At 37.3% G+C, this 18,999-nt stretch overlaps 2 protein-coding genes across 2 annotated transcripts; both read left to right on the plus strand.

Moving 5' to 3' along the window:
- Nucleotides 1-7: 7 nt before the first annotated feature.
- Nucleotides 8-9,934, plus strand: LOC140344963 (phosphoribosyltransferase domain-containing protein 1; the record flags this gene model as incomplete). The annotated part of the gene is given in 7 exon segments (XM_072432148.1): nucleotides 8-44; nucleotides 3,904-4,010; nucleotides 5,142-5,325; nucleotides 6,136-6,201; nucleotides 7,527-7,544; nucleotides 8,188-8,270; nucleotides 9,891-9,934. Coding segments are annotated over 7 exon segments (508 nt in total), but the record flags the coding sequence as incomplete, so codon positions are not given.
- A 2,730-nt stretch (nucleotides 9,935-12,664) lies between these two features.
- On the plus strand, nucleotides 12,665-17,773 carry LOC140344962 (phosphoribosyltransferase domain-containing protein 1-like). The gene is made up of 6 exons (XM_072432147.1): nucleotides 12,665-13,218; nucleotides 13,334-13,440; nucleotides 14,571-14,754; nucleotides 15,581-15,646; nucleotides 16,972-16,989; nucleotides 17,633-17,773. The coding sequence occupies exons 3-6, from the start codon at nucleotides 14,596-14,598 to the stop codon at nucleotides 17,756-17,758; spliced, it is 369 nt and encodes a 122-aa protein (XP_072288248.1). The 5' UTR covers nucleotides 12,665-13,218; nucleotides 13,334-13,440; nucleotides 14,571-14,595; the 3' UTR covers nucleotides 17,759-17,773.
- Nucleotides 17,774-18,999: the final 1,226 nt, after the last annotated feature.

Genomic DNA, 18,999 nt, shown 5'->3' on the forward strand with positions numbered 1-18,999 from the left:
AAGAACAAACCCAGGATTACAGTGCTAAATGTCGTGGAATGGTGGTAAATAGAGCTCTGCATCCTATTACTAATAGTTTGGTGGCTCAGAAGTTAGCACTCTGGCCTTTGCAGCACTAGGTTCAAATCGCGGCCAGGGCTCTATCTGCATGAAGCTTGAAGGTTCTCCCCGTGTTTGCATGGGTTTCCCCCCGGGGACTCTGGTTTTCTTCCCACATTCCAAAAACATGCAGTTGGGTTAATTAGCTTCCCCCCAAAAAAATTGACCTTAGGCTGTATTATTGACATATGAATATGGTAGGAACATTAGATTGTGAGTCCCTTTGGGGGACAGCTAGTGACATGACTATGAGCTTTCGTTATATGTCAGCGCTATATAAATACTGTGTAATAGTAATAATAATATTCTAACACATATATATATATTATAATATATTGTAATTTTGCTTCCTGGCAACCATGGCTACAGTACAATGGAGAGGATGAAATGGGGAAAGTTTAGAACCCCTGTGAGTTTTATTTTTTACTCAGTTCGTGTACCTGTTAGAGAGATTTACCCTCTCATTGTTACTAAGCCCCAAAGAGAGCGAGAATGCAACATTTTTAGTTCTCATCTGATCAAGAACAAAATAGAAATCTTTCAAAGGGCTCTCTCTACCGGTGATAAGGGAATATCTCTCAGATACATTGGCATATGAAAGTTAGGAGGATTTTTATCCATCCCATTCTCTATCCAAACAAGGGGGGAAATGTTTGGCTATAGAAATGTTTAGTGAATTATTGAGACTAGTTTTTCCTTCCCTTCTTGGCTTGAATAAAAGATCTGACACGTAATATATCCAACTTAAGAAATTTAGCTTTTGACGGACGATGTCCCAACATGCTCTTCTATCAATTAAATATTTCAAATAACATTTCAAAGCAAGCGTGCCCATGCACAGTTATTGAATAAATGATCTGGTGTCTTATAACTACTTTAGGGTATAAAATCCTGTAGGGAGTCTTTAAAAATGAACTTTATGTATACAAAGGAAGTAAGCCGGAATACAAACACACAAACCTTTAGCAAATACTCAGGAATCATGCCCAGTTTTACTAAAGGGTGTCTGCCAAGTATTATTGAAAATGGTGTACCCTTCCAAAAACAATGATAGCAGACTCAAGCTCAATAGATTTTTATGCAATGGCCTTTTTTTCACCTTTTTATTTTAGAGAATTGCAAACTTCTCAGAGCTGGCTGAATGGGCCACCCTGGGAAGATTGGGGAAAGCGGCAACAAAAACAGCATAATGGGCATTGGGTTTGCCAGTTTTGTTTAGAAACTGAATCTCGTCTAGGTCAGCCATGTACATTTTAGGGATTTAGAAAGCTTTGTTTAGATTCAGCAATACGCTTGTTTCCTATTGGGATTGAGAAAAGCCGTTCAGTTACGCTTGCTTGATTTTTATTTTTAATAAACATTAGGACCTGTTCACACTTAAATTATGTGGAAACTCATGCAAATTTATTGTCCATTTTTTTGCAAATAAAGGTGTCATTCATTTGACTTTAAATGGGATGCCAACTCCAGATGCAAGTTCCCCCAAGTTCATCAAAAGTGATGGAGAAGTAGTGTCAAACTCTGACCCGGGGGCCAAATCTGGACCCCAGCATCCTTTTTTTTTGGCCCCCAAAGGAATCCTAAATATGAACTGCAGCTGACCCGCGGCTGCATTGAAATAGTGCCGCTACTACAATTCCTGGCATAATTTGCGTCTATAGACCAGCAGGCTCTCTGCCTATGCGTGGCCCCACATTGGACTGTTTTACAGTGTTTTATGTTTTAGCAGCGGGGCTATTTCAATGAAGAGAGAGTTTCAGTGGCGGGCCACTCATAAGATTTGGCTCCGCATTGGCCACGTCTGGCATTTCCAGCACTCCCCTTGAAGCATGGACTTGAATAGTTGGATTCAAGAAGAATGAAGAATATTTTTTCATAGAAGAATATTGTTATTAATATTGTTAGCCTGTGCAAAAAAGTTACCATTGAAATTTAACTCAGAAGGCTACAAATAGAGAAAGAGGCATAAGATTTTTTCTTAATGCCTCTTTCTCTATTATAAGTTTGTTCCAGATTGAATGTGAAGCAAAACATTTATGTTAAGGGTTATATGATAAGGGTTTATATCTAATGAGAAGGAAAAATTACCTTAATTTTTCAATAAATTTCAAGGTTGGCCCGTGACATTGTCTAAGTTATTAATTTTGGCCCTCTGTGTATTTGAGTTTGACACCTCTGGTATAGAGTCATGTTTTTAGAAATAAGAGTGGATAGAGCCAGTGGGCCTGATTTATTAAAGCGGACCCTTACTTCATTTGCAAGAAAGTACTAGCTGCTAGATTGTCTAGAGCCAAATTCTTTGGCCAATGATATATGACTGCCTGGTTTATTACAAAGACAGTAAATTATGTACAGCTTTTCTTGCCAAAAAAAAGAAAACCTCTTTTGTGTCTATCCTCTACATTTTTTTCATTAGTTTATCAGGGACTGACAATACCTATGACACCCACTCATGAGAAACATCCCCTGTTCTCATCGTTAAGCTCTAATTCTTTGACAGGACACTGTCTGTTAACTAAATTTTAGATGACAAAAGATAAAAAAAATCTGGGCTCAAAGTTTACATGAAGAAATGTGTTTGTTCCACATATTCAGTGACGGGGTGTAGTCGTACAAAAAAAAGAAAAAAAAAGAGGGAGTACTATCCATGGTGAGCGTGCATGCGCATCATTGTTATGTAAACATGCCTGCCCCACTACACCACTGCCTATGTGTCACTCAGAATGAAGTGATGTCATGATACCAGAACCCATCCACTCTACCATCACAGGTCTGAGCCTGAAATGGGGGAGAGGGCAGGTTGTGTTCAGAGAGACAACCTGCCCACTGCCCTGCAATTCCATATGTAAGATATAGTCCGTGGCTTTGGCTGGTGTGCCCCCCAGAGAGGTCCTTCTCCTGACTCCGCGGGGGGCGGACCGGCCAGAGCCGCTGACCACCAAAGAATTCTTTGTAAAATAGGAGTGGGCACGTGTACCCATTCCCGAAAAGAGTGAGGGCACGGCATTCCCACACGTGTCTGCCCCACTCTAACCAATCAATTTCAGCATGATTGAGTGAACTACTTATTTTCTTGCCTGTGTTACTGGGTTACTGGTGTATGCAGTGACATGTAGGACTTGTGGTTACCAGCAACCTATTAAGTATGGGCCCATTGGCCCCTGGGCCAAAAGCTTTGTGTTTATTTGGATATAGAGTCCCAACACGGATGTGCTCATTGTTTGATTGGGATGCATTTAGCTTCCACTATTAGTGCAGAATTAGATTGGCCTTAGATTTATAGACTCTTGAGCTTACCCTTATTAAGATGATAAGAGGAACTGATCATGACCCCTGGAAACTTTTTTAAAGGTTTGAGATGGATACTTTGTACTGGATTGAATTCATATGAAACGCACCTGCTTTCCCTGCATAGATATATTTTACATATATTAATATTGAATATGATTTCTCAAGTGCCCAATGTTTATGTTTTATCCCAATTGTCCATATATATATCCTAATATTACCCCCTAATTGCTCTCACTGTACCTATTTCTTTTTTTTTTGTTTGATAAAAATTACAATTTAAAAAACGAAGATATGAGAACTATCAAATCTCTGCAGATTTTCTTTCTGTTCTGTCCAGTTAACCATTGCCACTGGTATAGAAAGTCACTGAAACATTTCCTGTTGCAACAGAGCAGGAGGTGAGGAGAAATCTTTCAATTAGGACCCATGTTCTAGTGACAGCTGTCTAATGCTGTGTAGAAACGTGCAAATGCACTGTGTTTTGCCCACTAAAACACTTTTTCTTTCCTTTAGATATCTGATAACTGGACTGGATATAATCTGGATGTATTCACACTGCCAAATCACTACTCTGAAGATCTGGAATGTGTGTTCATTCCTCATGGAGTTATTGTAGACAGGTATTTTTATACATGGTTCTTTTATCAAGGTTTTTGCAGCTTTTTAGCACAGGAACACATACTACGAGAATATGTAGGCTGCTTCTGCTCACTTGTTCTGAAAGAGCTGCTTGTTGCCTGATTGTTATGCTAATTCAAAAGTTGTCATACACCCACCAGTCACCCCATTATTCAGTGAAAGCATCTCAGGGACTCAAAGCTTACCATCTTTAGATCTCAATTCTTAAATGCAGCAGTAGAATAATAAGCACTTATTTTTCAAAAAAAAAAAAAAAAATCTTACATGTTTTGACTAGTGATCTTTTGAAGGAATTTGACCACTTTGTTGGAGAGACCACTTCTCTCGCCTCTTCCTACTACTGATCTGTAGGGAGATGGTAGGAGCTTGACAGTCAATTGTTAGAAAATGTAAGGATTTCATGCAAGATCAGAAGTTTTTTTCATTTCTAAATTTATGTAGTAATTATACAGAACTAGCGAATGTAGCAGAGTAGGGCACAAAAAATACACTGTGACTTTCAGTCTGCTTTTTCATGTTAAACTACTCCAAAAACATTTTTTATACATCTTTAGAACAAAAAAGTTACTCATTTGGTAGCCCCACATTAAGGTCTGGGAGATCCTATTACTTGCCTTAGTTTGGTCTGAGGTCCGATCTGAATCTAACCCTTTCCCCTCTCTCCAAAAACTAGAAAAAAATATTAGATGGAGTTCCATTTTCCCAGAAGGGTAGCACAGGCTTCCAATAGTCAGCATTTAAAAACTCACTCTGCAGCCATGCACCCACCACTTTCATTTTTATAAAGAAAGGTAAGGAAATCTTGATGAGATTATATAATGAGAGTATATAACTTGAGTAAGGATTGGAAAACCCCTCCTCACTTATTCCCCTTGTCGGTGAATCTGCACATATTTCCACTCTAATAGAAGTTCAACATTTTCAAAATTGTTCAGAAAGCTGCTTTTATGTCTGCAGAAGGGCCGGCGCCCTGTCTTTCAGTAACCTCCTTTTCATTTACTGGAATACTCCATGTAAGTGGCATCAGATAATAGTTCACTCGCCTCCTCCGCACTTCTCCTTCCACCATGGCCTGATAATTGCACTCACATCTGACTATGTTTGCCTTGCAGGATAGAGCGGGTGGCCAACGATATCATGAGAGACATTGGAGACAATCACATTACCGTGCTATGTGTGCTGAAGGGGGGATACAAATTCTGCGCTGATCTCGTGGAACACATCAAGAATCTCAGCCGTAACTCTGACCGCTTTATCTCTATGAGAGTTGATTTTATCAGGTTGAGAAGTTACTGTGTAAGTTACAAACACTACAAATTGTAATTTTTACCACTTAAAGGGAATCTGTTGGAATGCAGAAAACTTGAAGGTCGTGGGCTGGTCACATGACTAGGTTCTTCTTAAATCCTGGATCCCTCACTGCTCTTAAGTTCCATTTAGCTTTTGGCTATCATTTCGCTCTGTTGTGCTGTGCCAGGGTGTTCTATTAGATTATGCTTACTTAGGTTAAGGCTCCAGGTAGGGAGATACCTGGACAGTTTAGGCAGCGGGTGGGGGGTATGTTTAAGAGTCAGCGCCTGGAAAGAAGAGGGGTTATAGGGTGGGATTGAGCAGCACTGTGGGACAAGGCACCAAAATCTGATGGAAAATCGGCTTCACAGTCCCAAACCTGGTGCAAAGAAACAATGTGCATTGATAAAGAACATTGCACTTTTTTTTATAAATGTGCATTGCCCCCTCACTTCTTCTCAGAGCTGTCATATTGCTATATGTTCCCTTTTGTCCTGCACCCCTCTTTCTTGATTGGGTGTCACTGGCAGAGGAAGTGAGCGAACTCTTCACAGCTCTATCAAAAAAAAAAAAAAAAAAATAGACTGTGTGGATTTAGGCTTTAATTTGAGTGCTTATGGTCGCCACTGTATACAAATGACATTAATATAGTGGCCATATAGTTCTTGGCCTGATCAGAGCTCTCTGCACTCCTATGTTGTTTTGTGTTTGTGTACACACTCCTCTAGGCACCACTCTGACTAATACGCATGTTTGTGTATATCCGGTATGTATCCTGCATTTCACCACTAACATCACCTATCTTATTTAATACAGAATGACAAGTCCACAGAGGACCTGCAGATAATTGGAGGAGAAGACCTGTCAAAGCTGACGGGAAAGGTATTTAATGCATCATTTACTTTAACATAAACTGACTCCACTTAAACAGTTCTGCCTTTACAGAGCAAAACAAAGCTCATTCCTTTCCACTAAATCATTTGTCTTCAACCTCCAACTAACTGATTTGTACAAATGCTTAAATGCTTACTCACTGTTTGTAAGATTTAAATAATATTAATCATTATGATCAATATATATACATATTAACTATATGTAGTGCTGGAGGGTATTATCTTGCACAAATATGGATACAGCACCAGCATGTATTTTGCAAATCCAAATAAATGTTTTGCAGAATTCAAATAATTAAAAGCAACTGTTTCAGTTGTCTTGCCTTTAATGTATAGTACTGTACACAGAAAAGAACTTGTATAGCATACAAAGGTATCCAAGTAAACAACAAAGCTCCTATAATAAGTCTATACAACATCAACACAATGTAACAGTGTTCTGACAAATATCTGTGCGGATCTCATGCGGATATAATTTACAAAGTAGCCAGTATTCAATTTCTATGTTCTCCAGTGTGTAAGAGAATCATAACGTGCTTGCAACAATAAGGACTCCCATGTGGCATAATGAAACATAAATATAGTTTATATTTATTTCATTCGTCTGGGTGTAATTAAACTAGTTTAGTAATCCACCACATTTCCGTTTTTCTTATTAAAAAATATGTATTTAGTAATTAAATCCATCCCCGTTATTGTTTTCCTAGTATATCATCTAGAACTTTGGTGATTCTTAATGATCATCATAATGTGCCACATAAGTGAAGTATTGGGAAATGAAGAACATAGGTTGATGTTTAGAATGTAATAGTAATATTTACTTGTCCTTCCCTCAACTTTTTGGGTTTATTCCTTGTAGTAAATTGAACACACAATTACTGTAGTAATTGAACATAAATTACAAATCTGTAGATTACTACGGTGTATATTGGCAAAAGAACATAAATACTATGTGCCAATTTGTATTGTTGGATAGAGGAATGGTTCAAATATTTATCAGGACAGGAAGTGAGGGGAACCTGCCAATCAGCAACACAGACAAAAATAAGTAGCAGGAGTTCTATTTTTATGGTGGTATGCTGAATGAAGATAGTCTCCCTGCTTCCTGCCTCAGTGACCACAGTTACTGAAATAGGAAGAAAAGGCAAATTTTATACAAAAGACTCCAGGAAATAAAATATGAGCAACATTTTATTTCATATATGTACTATAGTAGATATAGATGTTACAGTGCTGCCCTATATGACAAAGCATTAAAATATAATATTGCTTATCTGGAAGTAATACGCAATATTTTTTCGTTTTCTTTTTTAGAATGTACTGATTGTAGAGGTGAGTAGTTTATTTTTTCTATCCTTATACGTAGAGATTGTTTTGCTTGATATAAATAAACACATACCCACTATATGTACTGCTTGATGAAGCATATTTATCCAATACAGCTTAAAAGGGATCTGAATGTAAAATTTCCCACCATGTCATTATATATTTAACAATATAATTTTTTAAGGAGCCCCATTGCTGATCAATAAAGATCAGTCATAAATTGGCATTGGATTCCTAAGACCTGAAAATTATTTCAAGGGTTCCACCATGTTAAAAACTTTTAGAAAGGCTTGTCTAAGCTGAGAACTTATAGAGAGCCAAAACATAGAAATCAAAAAGCCATAACAGTGGGGCCAACTCCATAAGAACATCTATGGTTTTGGAATTAATTTCCAAAAAGTCATAGGTGCAATGGTTGGGTGCCAAACAACATTTGGACATATATTGTAGCTCTTTGCCCAAAGTTTGGATTTCTGGAATGGGAATAACATTTTAGCCAGTGTGCCATCAAGTCATGTGTCAAACAAAAAGAACAAAAACCAATCATGTTTCATTGTCCTGTGGTGACAGAGGAAGAAAAAAGAATGCTACTTATATATTTTACTGATATCCTTTTTTCTGGTTGTTCCTATGTTTTTCTGTTATGCAGGATGTTATAGGAACTGGAAGGACAATGACGGCTCTTCTCAGTCACCTAAAGACATACAGTCCAAAAATGGTAAAGGTAGCAAGGTGGGTGGTGTTAAAATGTATTTGTTTTGTCCTTATGTCATGAAATCAGTAGCACATAGGGATGTGATTGGATTATTTTTGCCCCTAAATTAAACCAGTGCATAGGTTCTAGCCTGTGTTATGGAGCAATTTTGCTCTACTGACTACTGAAACCAAAAGAACAACTTTACATCCAAGCAACAAGCATTCTTTAGAATTAGTTCAGCAAGGGCAGCTCACATAATCTCTCTGTATGGTTCCTCATTAGGAGTTAATGTTGGTGTTTTGGCCTGGTGATTTTGTTGGGTTAGCTAGGTTAATATTAGGTTTATGGGTTGAGTTTGGTAAGATGTTGGTTATGCTTAGGGACCAGGCTCAAGAGTTAGGTGAAGGTGTTGTGTTGGTTCAAGAATAACACCACATGAGATTAACAAAAATCTTCTGGGTGATCTATCTACATAGCAAGGGTTTACACATACTTTGTTGCAAATTCCTAACTGTTTCTGCATTGAGGAAATAGATGTTTGTTTTACAATCTTCTTTCCAGACTGATCCTGAAATATGAAGGTTTATTATAACCATCTGACTAATCTCAATATTGAGGAAACCTAATGAGGAACCTCCAGTGTCTGCATCCCATCCCTTTAGCTCACAAGCTTTAGGGAATATTTCACTAAAAATTAAATTCCTATTTTAGGGGATACCTAAAATTCTGAGAATGCCAGCGAGCCAATTACTGGAGCAGGCAAATTACAGTTGCACAAATGTGTAGCAATCTTAGATACTATATTCATTTTTTATTTTCAAAGATTTTATCAGGTTTTTATATAAGGTTTAAAATCACAGGAAAATATGATAAGGGGGGGGGGGCGGGTTCAGTTGTCAGAAAGGGCCACTCAAAACATCAATACCAAAATAAAAAATCTAAAACACATGTATTATTTGACCAATATCTAATATACCATATATAATCATAACAAATTTACTAAAGTAACTAAGGTACAACACCTACTAGATTGTAAGCTGTTCAGGGCAGTGTCCTCTCCTCCTGTATCACTGTCTGTATTAGTATGTCATTTGCAACCCCTATTTGATGTACAGCGTTGCATAATATGTTGGCGCTATATAAATCCTGTTTATTATTAATTATAATATTAATAATACTATATTCATTTTTTTAAAAAGTAGAGTTTTCTTTTAAGGGTTAGATTTAGTGGTTGGTTTGGCTTTAGTTAGATTTAGGTGTTTCTAACTTACTATATATTTGGAAGTTAGAATGATAATAATTGTTAAGGTCTTGAGTATATTAGTCACTTTGTAATCATTATATTGCAGTTGGTTTTTACAACCTGGTTTTTACATAAAAAGTTGTTGGCAACTTAATCTTTTGGTTCAGAGAACGGATGATGCCATGAATACCTGAATTCTATAGAAATTGTCATCTTTAATCTTTAATGATCAAGATTAAGAATGGACAGGCTACATTTATATGTAATGTAGAAAATCCCTGTAATATTAAATCTCTGGTCTGCCCTAGATTTGATACCCTGATATCTGCACACATCAGAGAAAAAGCTTGCTATGTACATTTTTGTATGGGTTGTCTCCTTTTCCATACACTCATCTATTTTTTTCTTTCAGCTTGCTGGTGAAGAGATCCTTTGATAACAAATACAGACCAGACTGTGAGTCATGCGATATGCTGTTCCTTTATGATGTCTATCACTGCATCTCGTACAGATGTTCATAATTAAATGTAGTTACCATAGTGTTATCATGAAGCTTTTTAAGAAGCTTTTAGATTCTGATGTATTATTAATACAATACATAAGAATCTGTAAAGGATGTTTAAACCCCAACAACTGACCTCTCTTGTTTGCCCCCTTTGGCCTGTAAAATATACAATTAAAAATGCATGTTAAGCCAGGGTTGTCTTGTGGCCCCGTCATTTATAACTCAATGTTATTAGGGAGTCTGTTTGGGCTGCATAACCCAAATTTTCCCCCAATATTATGGAAAAGAAGGTGATGTTGTATTATTATTAATAATATTATTTTAATGGGTTTTTATAGGGCATTGCTTAAGAGAATCCATAGTCATGTCACTTGACTGTCCCTTAGAGGAGCTGACAATCCTGTCCCCTACCATTGCCGTAGTCTCAATTCCTCAACTTAGTCTAAGCTCAATTTTTTGGGGGGAAAAGCCAATTAGCCTAACATAATATTTTTGTATGGGGAGGGGGGGAACCCAGACTGTTAAAATCCACAGCTTTGCAAATGTTGCCATTGTCAGAGTATTCACATCAGTGCCCCATAGTGTGCTATAGCTCAGATGAAGCTCATTCTATGGGCCTGATTTAAAAAAGCTCTCCAAGGCTGGAGAGGATACACTTTCATCAGTGAACCTGGGTGATCCAGCAAACCTGGAATAGATTTTTGAAAAGTAACTTGCTATTTGTTTGCAAATGTTTTCAATTCTGGACCAGATCCAATACAAGTTTGCTCCAAATTTGATCACCCAGATTCACCGATGAAAGTGTATCTTTTCAAGCCTTGAAGAGCTTTAATAAATCAGACCCTATATGTGCATTAAAGGTGCCATTTGACTGCATTACCAACACTCATAGATATGAATCCAGCCAAAGGTCTTTTTTTTTTCTTAGCAGCTCAACATATTGGGGCTGATTTATTAAAGCTCTTCAAGGCTGGGGAGACTACACTTTCATCAGTGAGACTAAGTGATCCTGCAAACCTGGACTGGATGTGGTCCAGTATTGAAAACATATGCTAACAAAGCTCAAATGACTTTTAGGAAATCCATTCCAGGTTTGCTGGCAGGATCAGGCAGCTTTAATGATGAAAGTGTATCCTCTCCAGCCTTGGAGGGCTTTAATAAATTAGTGCCATTATCTTTGCCCTTTTCATGTCCGCCTACTATAGGTCAGTTCAGCCCTCCTGACTCCCTGGGATAACCTTTAACTTGATCAAAAAATTAACTCCTTTGATGTTCTGTTCTCTGTTTTTATTTCATTTTTTTATTTCCACGTGAGATAAGATATATATAGCTCCGCATTGGCCACGTCTGGCATTTCCAGCACTCCCCTTGAAGCATGGACTTGAATAGTTGGATTCAAGAAGAATGAAGAATATTTTTTCATAGAAGAATATTGTTATTAATATTGTTAGCCTGTGCAAAAAAGTTACCATTGAAATTTAACTCAGAAGGCTACAAATAGAGAAAGAGGCATAAGATTTTTTCTTAATGCCTCTTTCTCTATTATAAGTTTGTTCCAGATTGAATGTGAAGCAAAACATTTATGTTAAGGGTTATATGATAAGGGTTTATATCTAATGAGAAGGAAAAATTACCTTAATTTTTCAATAAATTTCAAGGTTGGCCCGTGACTTTGTCTAAGTTATTAATTTTGGCCCTCTGTGTATTTGAGTTTGACACCGCTGGTATAGAGTCATGTTTTTAGAAATAAGAGTGGATAGAGCCAGTGGGCCTGATTTATTAAAGCGGACCCTTACTTCATTTGCAAGAAAGTACTAGCTGCTAGATTGTCTAGAGCCAAATTCTTTGGCCAATGATATATGACTGCCTGGTTTATTACAAAGACAGTAAATTATGTACAGCTTTTCTTGCCAAAAAAAAGAAAACCTCTTTTGTGTCTATCCTCTACATTTTTTTCATTAGTTTATCAGGGACTGACAATACCTATGACACCCACTCATGAGAAACATCCCCTGTTCTCATCGTTAAGCTCTAATTCTTTGACAGGACACTGTCTGTTAACTAAATTTTAGATGACAAAAGATAAAAAAAATCTGGGCTCAAAGTTTACATGAAGAAATGTGTTTGTTCCACATATTCAGTGACGGGGTGTAGTCGTACAAAAAAAAGAAAAAAAAAGAGGGAGTACTATCCATGGTGAGCGTGCATGCGCATCATTGTTATGTAAACATGCCTGCCCCACTACACCCCTGCCTATGTGTCACTCAGAATGAAGTGATGTCATGATACCAGAACCCATCCACTCTTCCATCACAGGTCTGAGCCTGAAATGGGGGAGAGGGCAGGTTGTGTTCAGAGAGACAACCTGCCCACTGCCCTGCAATTCCATATGTAAGATATAGTCCGTGGCTTTGGCTGGTGTGCCCCCCAGTGAGGTCCTTCTCCTGACTCCGCGGGGGGCGGACCGGCCAGAGCCGCTGACCACCAAAGAATTCTTTGTAAAATAGGAGTGGGCACGTGTACCCATTCCCGAAAAGAGTGAGGGCACGGCATTCCCACACGTGTCTGCCCCACTCTAACCAATCAATTTCAGCATGATTGAGTGAACTACTTATTTTCTTGCCTGTGTTACTGGGTTACTGGTGTATGCAGTGACATGCAGGACTTGTGGTTACCAGCAACCTATTAAGTATGGGCCCATTGGCCCCTGGGCCAAAAGCTTTGTGTTTATTTGGATATAGAGTCCCAACACGGATGTGCTCATTGTTTGATTGGGATGCATTTAGCTTCCACTATTAGTGCAGAATTAGATTGGCCTTAGATTTATAGACTCTTGAGCTTACCCTTATTAAGATGATAAGAGGAACTGATCATGACCCCTGGAAACTTTTTTAAAGGTTTGAGATGGATACTTTGTACTGGATTGAATTCATATGAAACGCACCTGCTTTCCCTGCATAGATATATTTTACATATATTAATATTGAATATGATTTCTCAAGTGCCCAATGTTTATGTTTTATCCCAATTGTCCATATATATATCCTAATATTACCCCCTAATTGCTCTCACTGTACCTATTTCTTTTTTTTTTGTTTGATAAAAATTACAATTTAAAAAACGAAGATATGAGAACTATCAAATCTCTGCAGATTTTCTTTCTGTTCTGTCCAGTTAACCATTGCCACTGGTATAGAAAGTCACTGCAACATTTCCTGTTGCAACAGAGCAGGAGGTGAGGAGAAATCTTTCAATTAGGACCCATGTTCTAGTGACAGCTGTCTAATGCTGTGTAGAAACGTGCAAATGCACTGTGTTTTGCCCACTAAAACACTTTTTCTTTCCTTTAGATATCTGATAACTGGACTGGATATAATCTGGATGTATTCACACTGCCAAATCACTACTCTGAAGATCTGGAATGTGTGTTCATTCCTCATGGAGTTATTGTAGACAGGTATTTTTATACATGGTTCTTTTATCAAGGTTTTTGCAGCTTTTTAGCACAGGAACACATACTACGAGAATATGTAGGCTGCTTCTGCTCACTTGTTCTGAAAGAGCTGCTTGTTGCCTGATTGTTATGCTAATTCAAAAGTTGTCATACACCCACCAGTCACCCCATTATTCAGTGAAAGCATCTCAGGGACTCAAAGCTTACCATCTTTAGATCTCAATTCTTAAATGCAGCAGTAGAATAATAAGCACTTATTTTTCAAAAAAAAAAAAAAAATCTTACATGTTTTGACTAGTGATCTTTTGAAGGAATTTGACCACTTTGTTGGAGAGACCACTTCTCTCGCCTCTTCCTACTACTGATCTGTAGGGAGATGGTAGGAGCTTGACAGTCAATTGTTAGAAAATGTAAGGATTTCATGCAAGATCAGAAGTTTTTTTCATTTCTAAATTTATGTAGTAATTATACAGAACTAGCGAATGTAGCAGAGTAGGGCACAAAAAATACACTGTGACTTTCAGTCTGCTTTTTCATGTTAAACTACTCCAAAAACATTTTTTATACATCTTTAGAACAAAAAAGTTACTCATTTGGTAGCCCCACATTAAGGTCTGGGAGATCCTATTACTTGCCTTAGTTTGGTCTGAGGTCCGATCTGAATCTAACCCTTTCCCCTCTCTCCAAAAACTAGAAAAAAATATTAGATGGAGTTCCATTTTCCCAGAAGGGTAGCACAGGCTTCCAATAGTCAGCATTTAAAAACTCACTCTGCAGCCATGCACCCACCACTTTCATTTTTATAAAGAAAGGTAAGGAAATCTTGATGAGATTATATAATGAGAGTATATAACTTGAGTAAGGATTGGAAAACCCCTCCTCACTTATTCCCCTTGTCGGTGAATCTGCACATATTTCCACTCTAATAGAAGTTCAACATTTTCAAAATTGTTCAGAAAGCTGCTTTTATGTCTGCAGAAGGGCCGGCGCCCTGTCTTTCAGTAACCTCCTTTTCATTTACTGGAATACTCCATGTAAGTGGCATCAGATAATAGTTCACTCGCCTCCTCCGCACTTCTCCTTCCACCATGGCCTGATAATTGCACTCACATCTGACTATGTTTGCCTTGCAGGATAGAGCGGGTGGCCAACGATATCATGAGAGACATTGGAGACAATCACATTACCGTGCTATGTGTGCTGAAGGGGGGATACAAATTCTGCGCTGATCTCGTGGAACACATCAAGAATCTCAGCCGTAACTCTGACCGCTTTATCTCTATGAGAGTTGATTTTATCAGGTTGAGAAGTTACTGTGTAAGTTACAAACACTACAAATTGTAATTTTTACCACTTAAAGGGAATCTGTTGGAATGCAGAAAACTTGAAGGTCGTGGGCTGGTCACATGACTAGGTTCTTCTTAAATCCTGGATCCCTCACTGCTCTTAAGTTCCATTTAGCTTTTGGCTATCATTTCGCTCTGTTGTGCTGTGCCAGGGTGTTCTATTAGATTATGCTTACTTAGGTTAAGGCTCCAGGTAGGGAGATACCTGGACAGTTTAGGCAGCGGGTGGGGGGTATGTTTAAGAGTCAGCGCCTGGAAAGAAGAGGGGTTATAGGGTGGGATTGAGCAGCACTGTGGGACAAGGCACCAAAATCTGATGGAAAATCGGCTTCACAGTCCCAAACCTGGTGCAAAGAAACAATGTGCATTGATAAAGAACATTGCACTTTTTTTTATAAATGTGCATTGCACCCTCACTTCTTCTCAGAACAAGAGGTGATCAGAGCTGTCATATTGCTATATGTTCCCTTTTGTCCTGCACCCCTCTTTCTTGATTGGGTGTCACTGGCAGAGGAAGTGAGCGAACTCTTCACAGCTCTATCAAAAAAAAAAAAAAAAAAATAGACTGTGTGGATTTAGGCTTTAATTTGAGTGCTTATGGTCGCCACTGTATACAAATGACATTAATATAGTGGCCATATAGTTCTTGGCCTGATCAGAGCTCTCTGCACTCCTATGTTGTTTTGTGTTTGTGTACACACTCCTCTAGGCACCACTCTGACTAATACGCATGTTTGTGTATATCCGGTATGTATCCTGCATTTCACCACTAACATCACCTATCTTATTTAATACAGAATGACAAGTCCACAGAGGACCTGCAGATAATTGGAGGAGAAGACCTGTCAAAGCTGACGGGAAAGGTATTTAATGCATCATTTACTTTAACATAAACTGACTCCACTTAAACAGTTCTGCCTTTACAGAGCAAAACAAAGCTCATTCCTTTCCACTAAATCATTTGTCTTCAACCTCCAACTAACTGATTTGTACAAATGCTTAAATGCTTACTCACTGTTTGTAAGATTTAAATAATATTAATCATTATGATCAATATATATACATATTAACTATATGTAGTGCTGGAGGGTATTATCTTGCACAAATATGGATACAGCACCAGCATGTATTTTGCAAATCCAAATAAATGTTTTGCAGAATTCAAATAATTAAAAGCAACTGTTTCAGTTGTCTTGCCTTTAATGTATAGTACTGTACACAGAAAAGAACTTGTATAGCATACAAAGGTATCCAAGTAAACAACAAAGCTCCTATAATAAGTCTATACAACATCAACACAATGTAACAGTGTTCTGACAAATATCTGTGCGGATCTCATGCGGATATAATTTACAAAGTAGCCAGTATTCAATTTCTATGTTCTCCAGTGTGTAAGAGAATCATAACGTGCTTGCAACAATAAGGACTCCCATGTGGCATAATGAAACATAAATATAGTTTATATTTATTTCATTCGTCTGGGTGTAATTAAACTAGTTTAGTAATCCACCACATTTCCGTTTTTCTTATTAAAAAATATGTATTTAGTAATTAAATCCATCCCCGTTATTGTTTTCCTAGTATATCATCTAGAACTTTGGTGATTCTTAATGATCATCATAATGTGCCACATAAGTGAAGTATTGGGAAATGAAGAACATAGGTTGATGTTTAGAATGTAATAGTAATATTTACTTGTCCTTCCCTCAACTTTTTGGGTTTATTCCTTGTAGTAAATTGAACACACAATTACTGTAGTAATTGAACATAAATTACAAATCTGTAGATTACTACGGTGTATATTGGCAAAAGAACATAAATACTATGTGCCAATTTGTATTGTTGGATAGAGGAATGGTTCAAATATTTATCAGGACAGGAAGTGAGGGGAACCTGCCAATCAGCAACACAGACAAAAATAAGTAGCAGGAGTTCTATTTTTATGGTGGTATGCTGAATGAAGATAGTCTCCCTGCTTCCTGCCTCAGTGACCACAGTTACTGAAATAGGAAGAAAAGGCAAATTTTATACAAAAGACTCCAGGAAATAAAATATGAGCAACATTTTATTTCATATATGTACTATAGTAGATATAGATGTTACAGTGCTGCCCTATATGACAAAGCATTAAAATATAATATTGCTTATCTGGAAGTAATACGCAATATTTTTTCGTTTTCTTTTTTAGAATGTACTGATTGTAGAGGTGAGTAGTTTATTTTTTCTATCCTTATACGTAGAGATTGTTTTGCTTGATATAAATAAACACATACCCACTATATGTACTGCTTGATGAAGCATATTTATCCAATACAGCTTAAAAGGGATCTGAATGTAAAATTTCCCACCATGTCATTATATATTTAACAATATAATTTTTTAAGGAGCCCCATTGCTGATCAATAAAGATCAGTCATAAATTGGCATTGGATTCCTAAGACCTGAAAATTATTTCAAGGGTTCCACCATGTTAAAAACTTTTAGAAAGGCTTGTCTAAGCTGAGAACTTATAGAGAGCCAAAACATAGAAATCAAAAAGCCATAACAGTGGGGCCAACTCCATAAGAACATCTATGGTTTTGGAATTAATTTCCAAAAAGTCATAGGTGCAATGGTTGGGTGCCAAACAACATTTGGACATATATTGTAGCTCTTTGCCCAAAGTTTGGATTTCTGGAATGGGAATAACATTTTAGCCAGTGTGCCATCAAGTCATGTGTCAAACAAAAAGAACAAAAACCAATCATGTTTCATTGTCCTGTGGTGACAGAGGAAGAAAAAAGAATGCTACTTATATATTTTACTGATATCCTTTTTTCTGGTTGTTCCTATGTTTTTCTGTTATGCAGGATGTTATAGGGACTGGAAGGACAATGACGGCTCTTCTCAGTCACCTAAAGACATACAGTCCAAAAATGGTAAAGGTAGCAAGGTGGGTGGTGTTAAAATGTATTTGTTTTGTCCTTATGTCATGAAATCAGTAGCACATAGGGATGTGATTGGATTATTTTTGCCCCTAAATTAAACCAGTGCATAGGTTCTAGCCTGTGTTATGGAGCAATTTTGCTCTACTGACTACTGAAACCAAAAGAACAACTTTACATCCAAGCAACAAGCATTCTTTAGAATTAGTTCAGCAAGGGCAGCTCACATAATCTCTCTGTATGGTTCCTCATTAGGAGTTAATGTTGGTGTTTTGGCCTGGTGATTTTGTTGGGTTAGCTAGGTTAATATTAGGTTTATGGGTTGAGTTTGGTAAGATGTTGGTTATGCTTAGGGACCAGGCTCAAGAGTTAGGTGAAGGTGTTGTGTTGGTTCAAGAATAACACCACATGAGATTAACAAAAATCTTCTGGGTGATCTATCTACATAGCAAGGGTTTACACATACTTTGTTGCAAATTCCTAACTGTTTCTGCATTGAGGAAATAGATGTTTGTTTTACAATCTTCTTTCCAGACTGATCCTGAAATATGAAGGTTTATTATAACCATCTGACTAATCTCAATATTGAGGAAACCTAATGAGGAACCTCCAGTGTCTGCATCCCATCCCTTTAGCTCACAAGCTTTAGGGAATATTTCACTAAAAATTAAATTCCTATTTTAGGGGATACCTAAAATTCTGAGAATGCCAGCGAGCCAATTACTGGAGCAGGCAAATTACAGTTGCACAAATGTGTAGCAATCTTAGATACTATATTCATTTTTTATTTTCAAAGATTTTATCAGGTTTTTATATAAGGTTTAAAATCACAGGAAAATATGATAAGGGGGGGGGGGCGGGTTCAGTTGTCAGAAAGGGCCACTCAAAACATCAATACCAAAATAAAAAATCTAAAACACATGTATTATTTGACCAATATCTAATATACCATATATAATCATAACAAATTTACTAAAGTAACTAAGGTACAACACCTACTAGATTGTAAGCTGTTCAGGGCAGTGTCCTCTCCTCCTGTATCACTGTCTGTATTAGTATGTCATTTGCAACCCCTATTTGATGTACAGCGTTGCATAATATGTTGGCGCTATATAAATCCTGTTTATTATTAATTATAATATTAATAATACTATATTCATTTTTTTAAAAAGTAGAGTTTTCTTTTAAGGGTTAGATTTAGTGGTTGGTTTGGCTTTAGTTAGATTTAGGTGTTTCTAACTTACTATATATTTGGAAGTTAGAATGATAATAATTGTTAAGGTCTTGAGTAT

Source organism: Pyxicephalus adspersus, unplaced genomic scaffold (genome assembly GCF_032062135.1).
Source record: "Pyxicephalus adspersus unplaced genomic scaffold, UCB_Pads_2.0 Sca264, whole genome shotgun sequence".
NCBI classification, from domain to species: domain Eukaryota; kingdom Metazoa; phylum Chordata; class Amphibia; order Anura; family Pyxicephalidae; genus Pyxicephalus; species Pyxicephalus adspersus.

What these genes read in the sequence shown, in the direction of transcription:
- LOC140344962 (XM_072432147.1), top strand. Translation starts at nt 14,596, where the DNA reads ATGAGAGACATTGGAGACAATCACATTACCGTGCTATGTGTGCTGAAG. An exon ending in TCAGGTTGAGAAGTTACTGT is followed by an intron (nt 14,755 to 15,580) that starts GTAAGTTACAAA and finishes TATTTAATACAG; the next exon opens with AATGACAAGTCCACAGAGGA.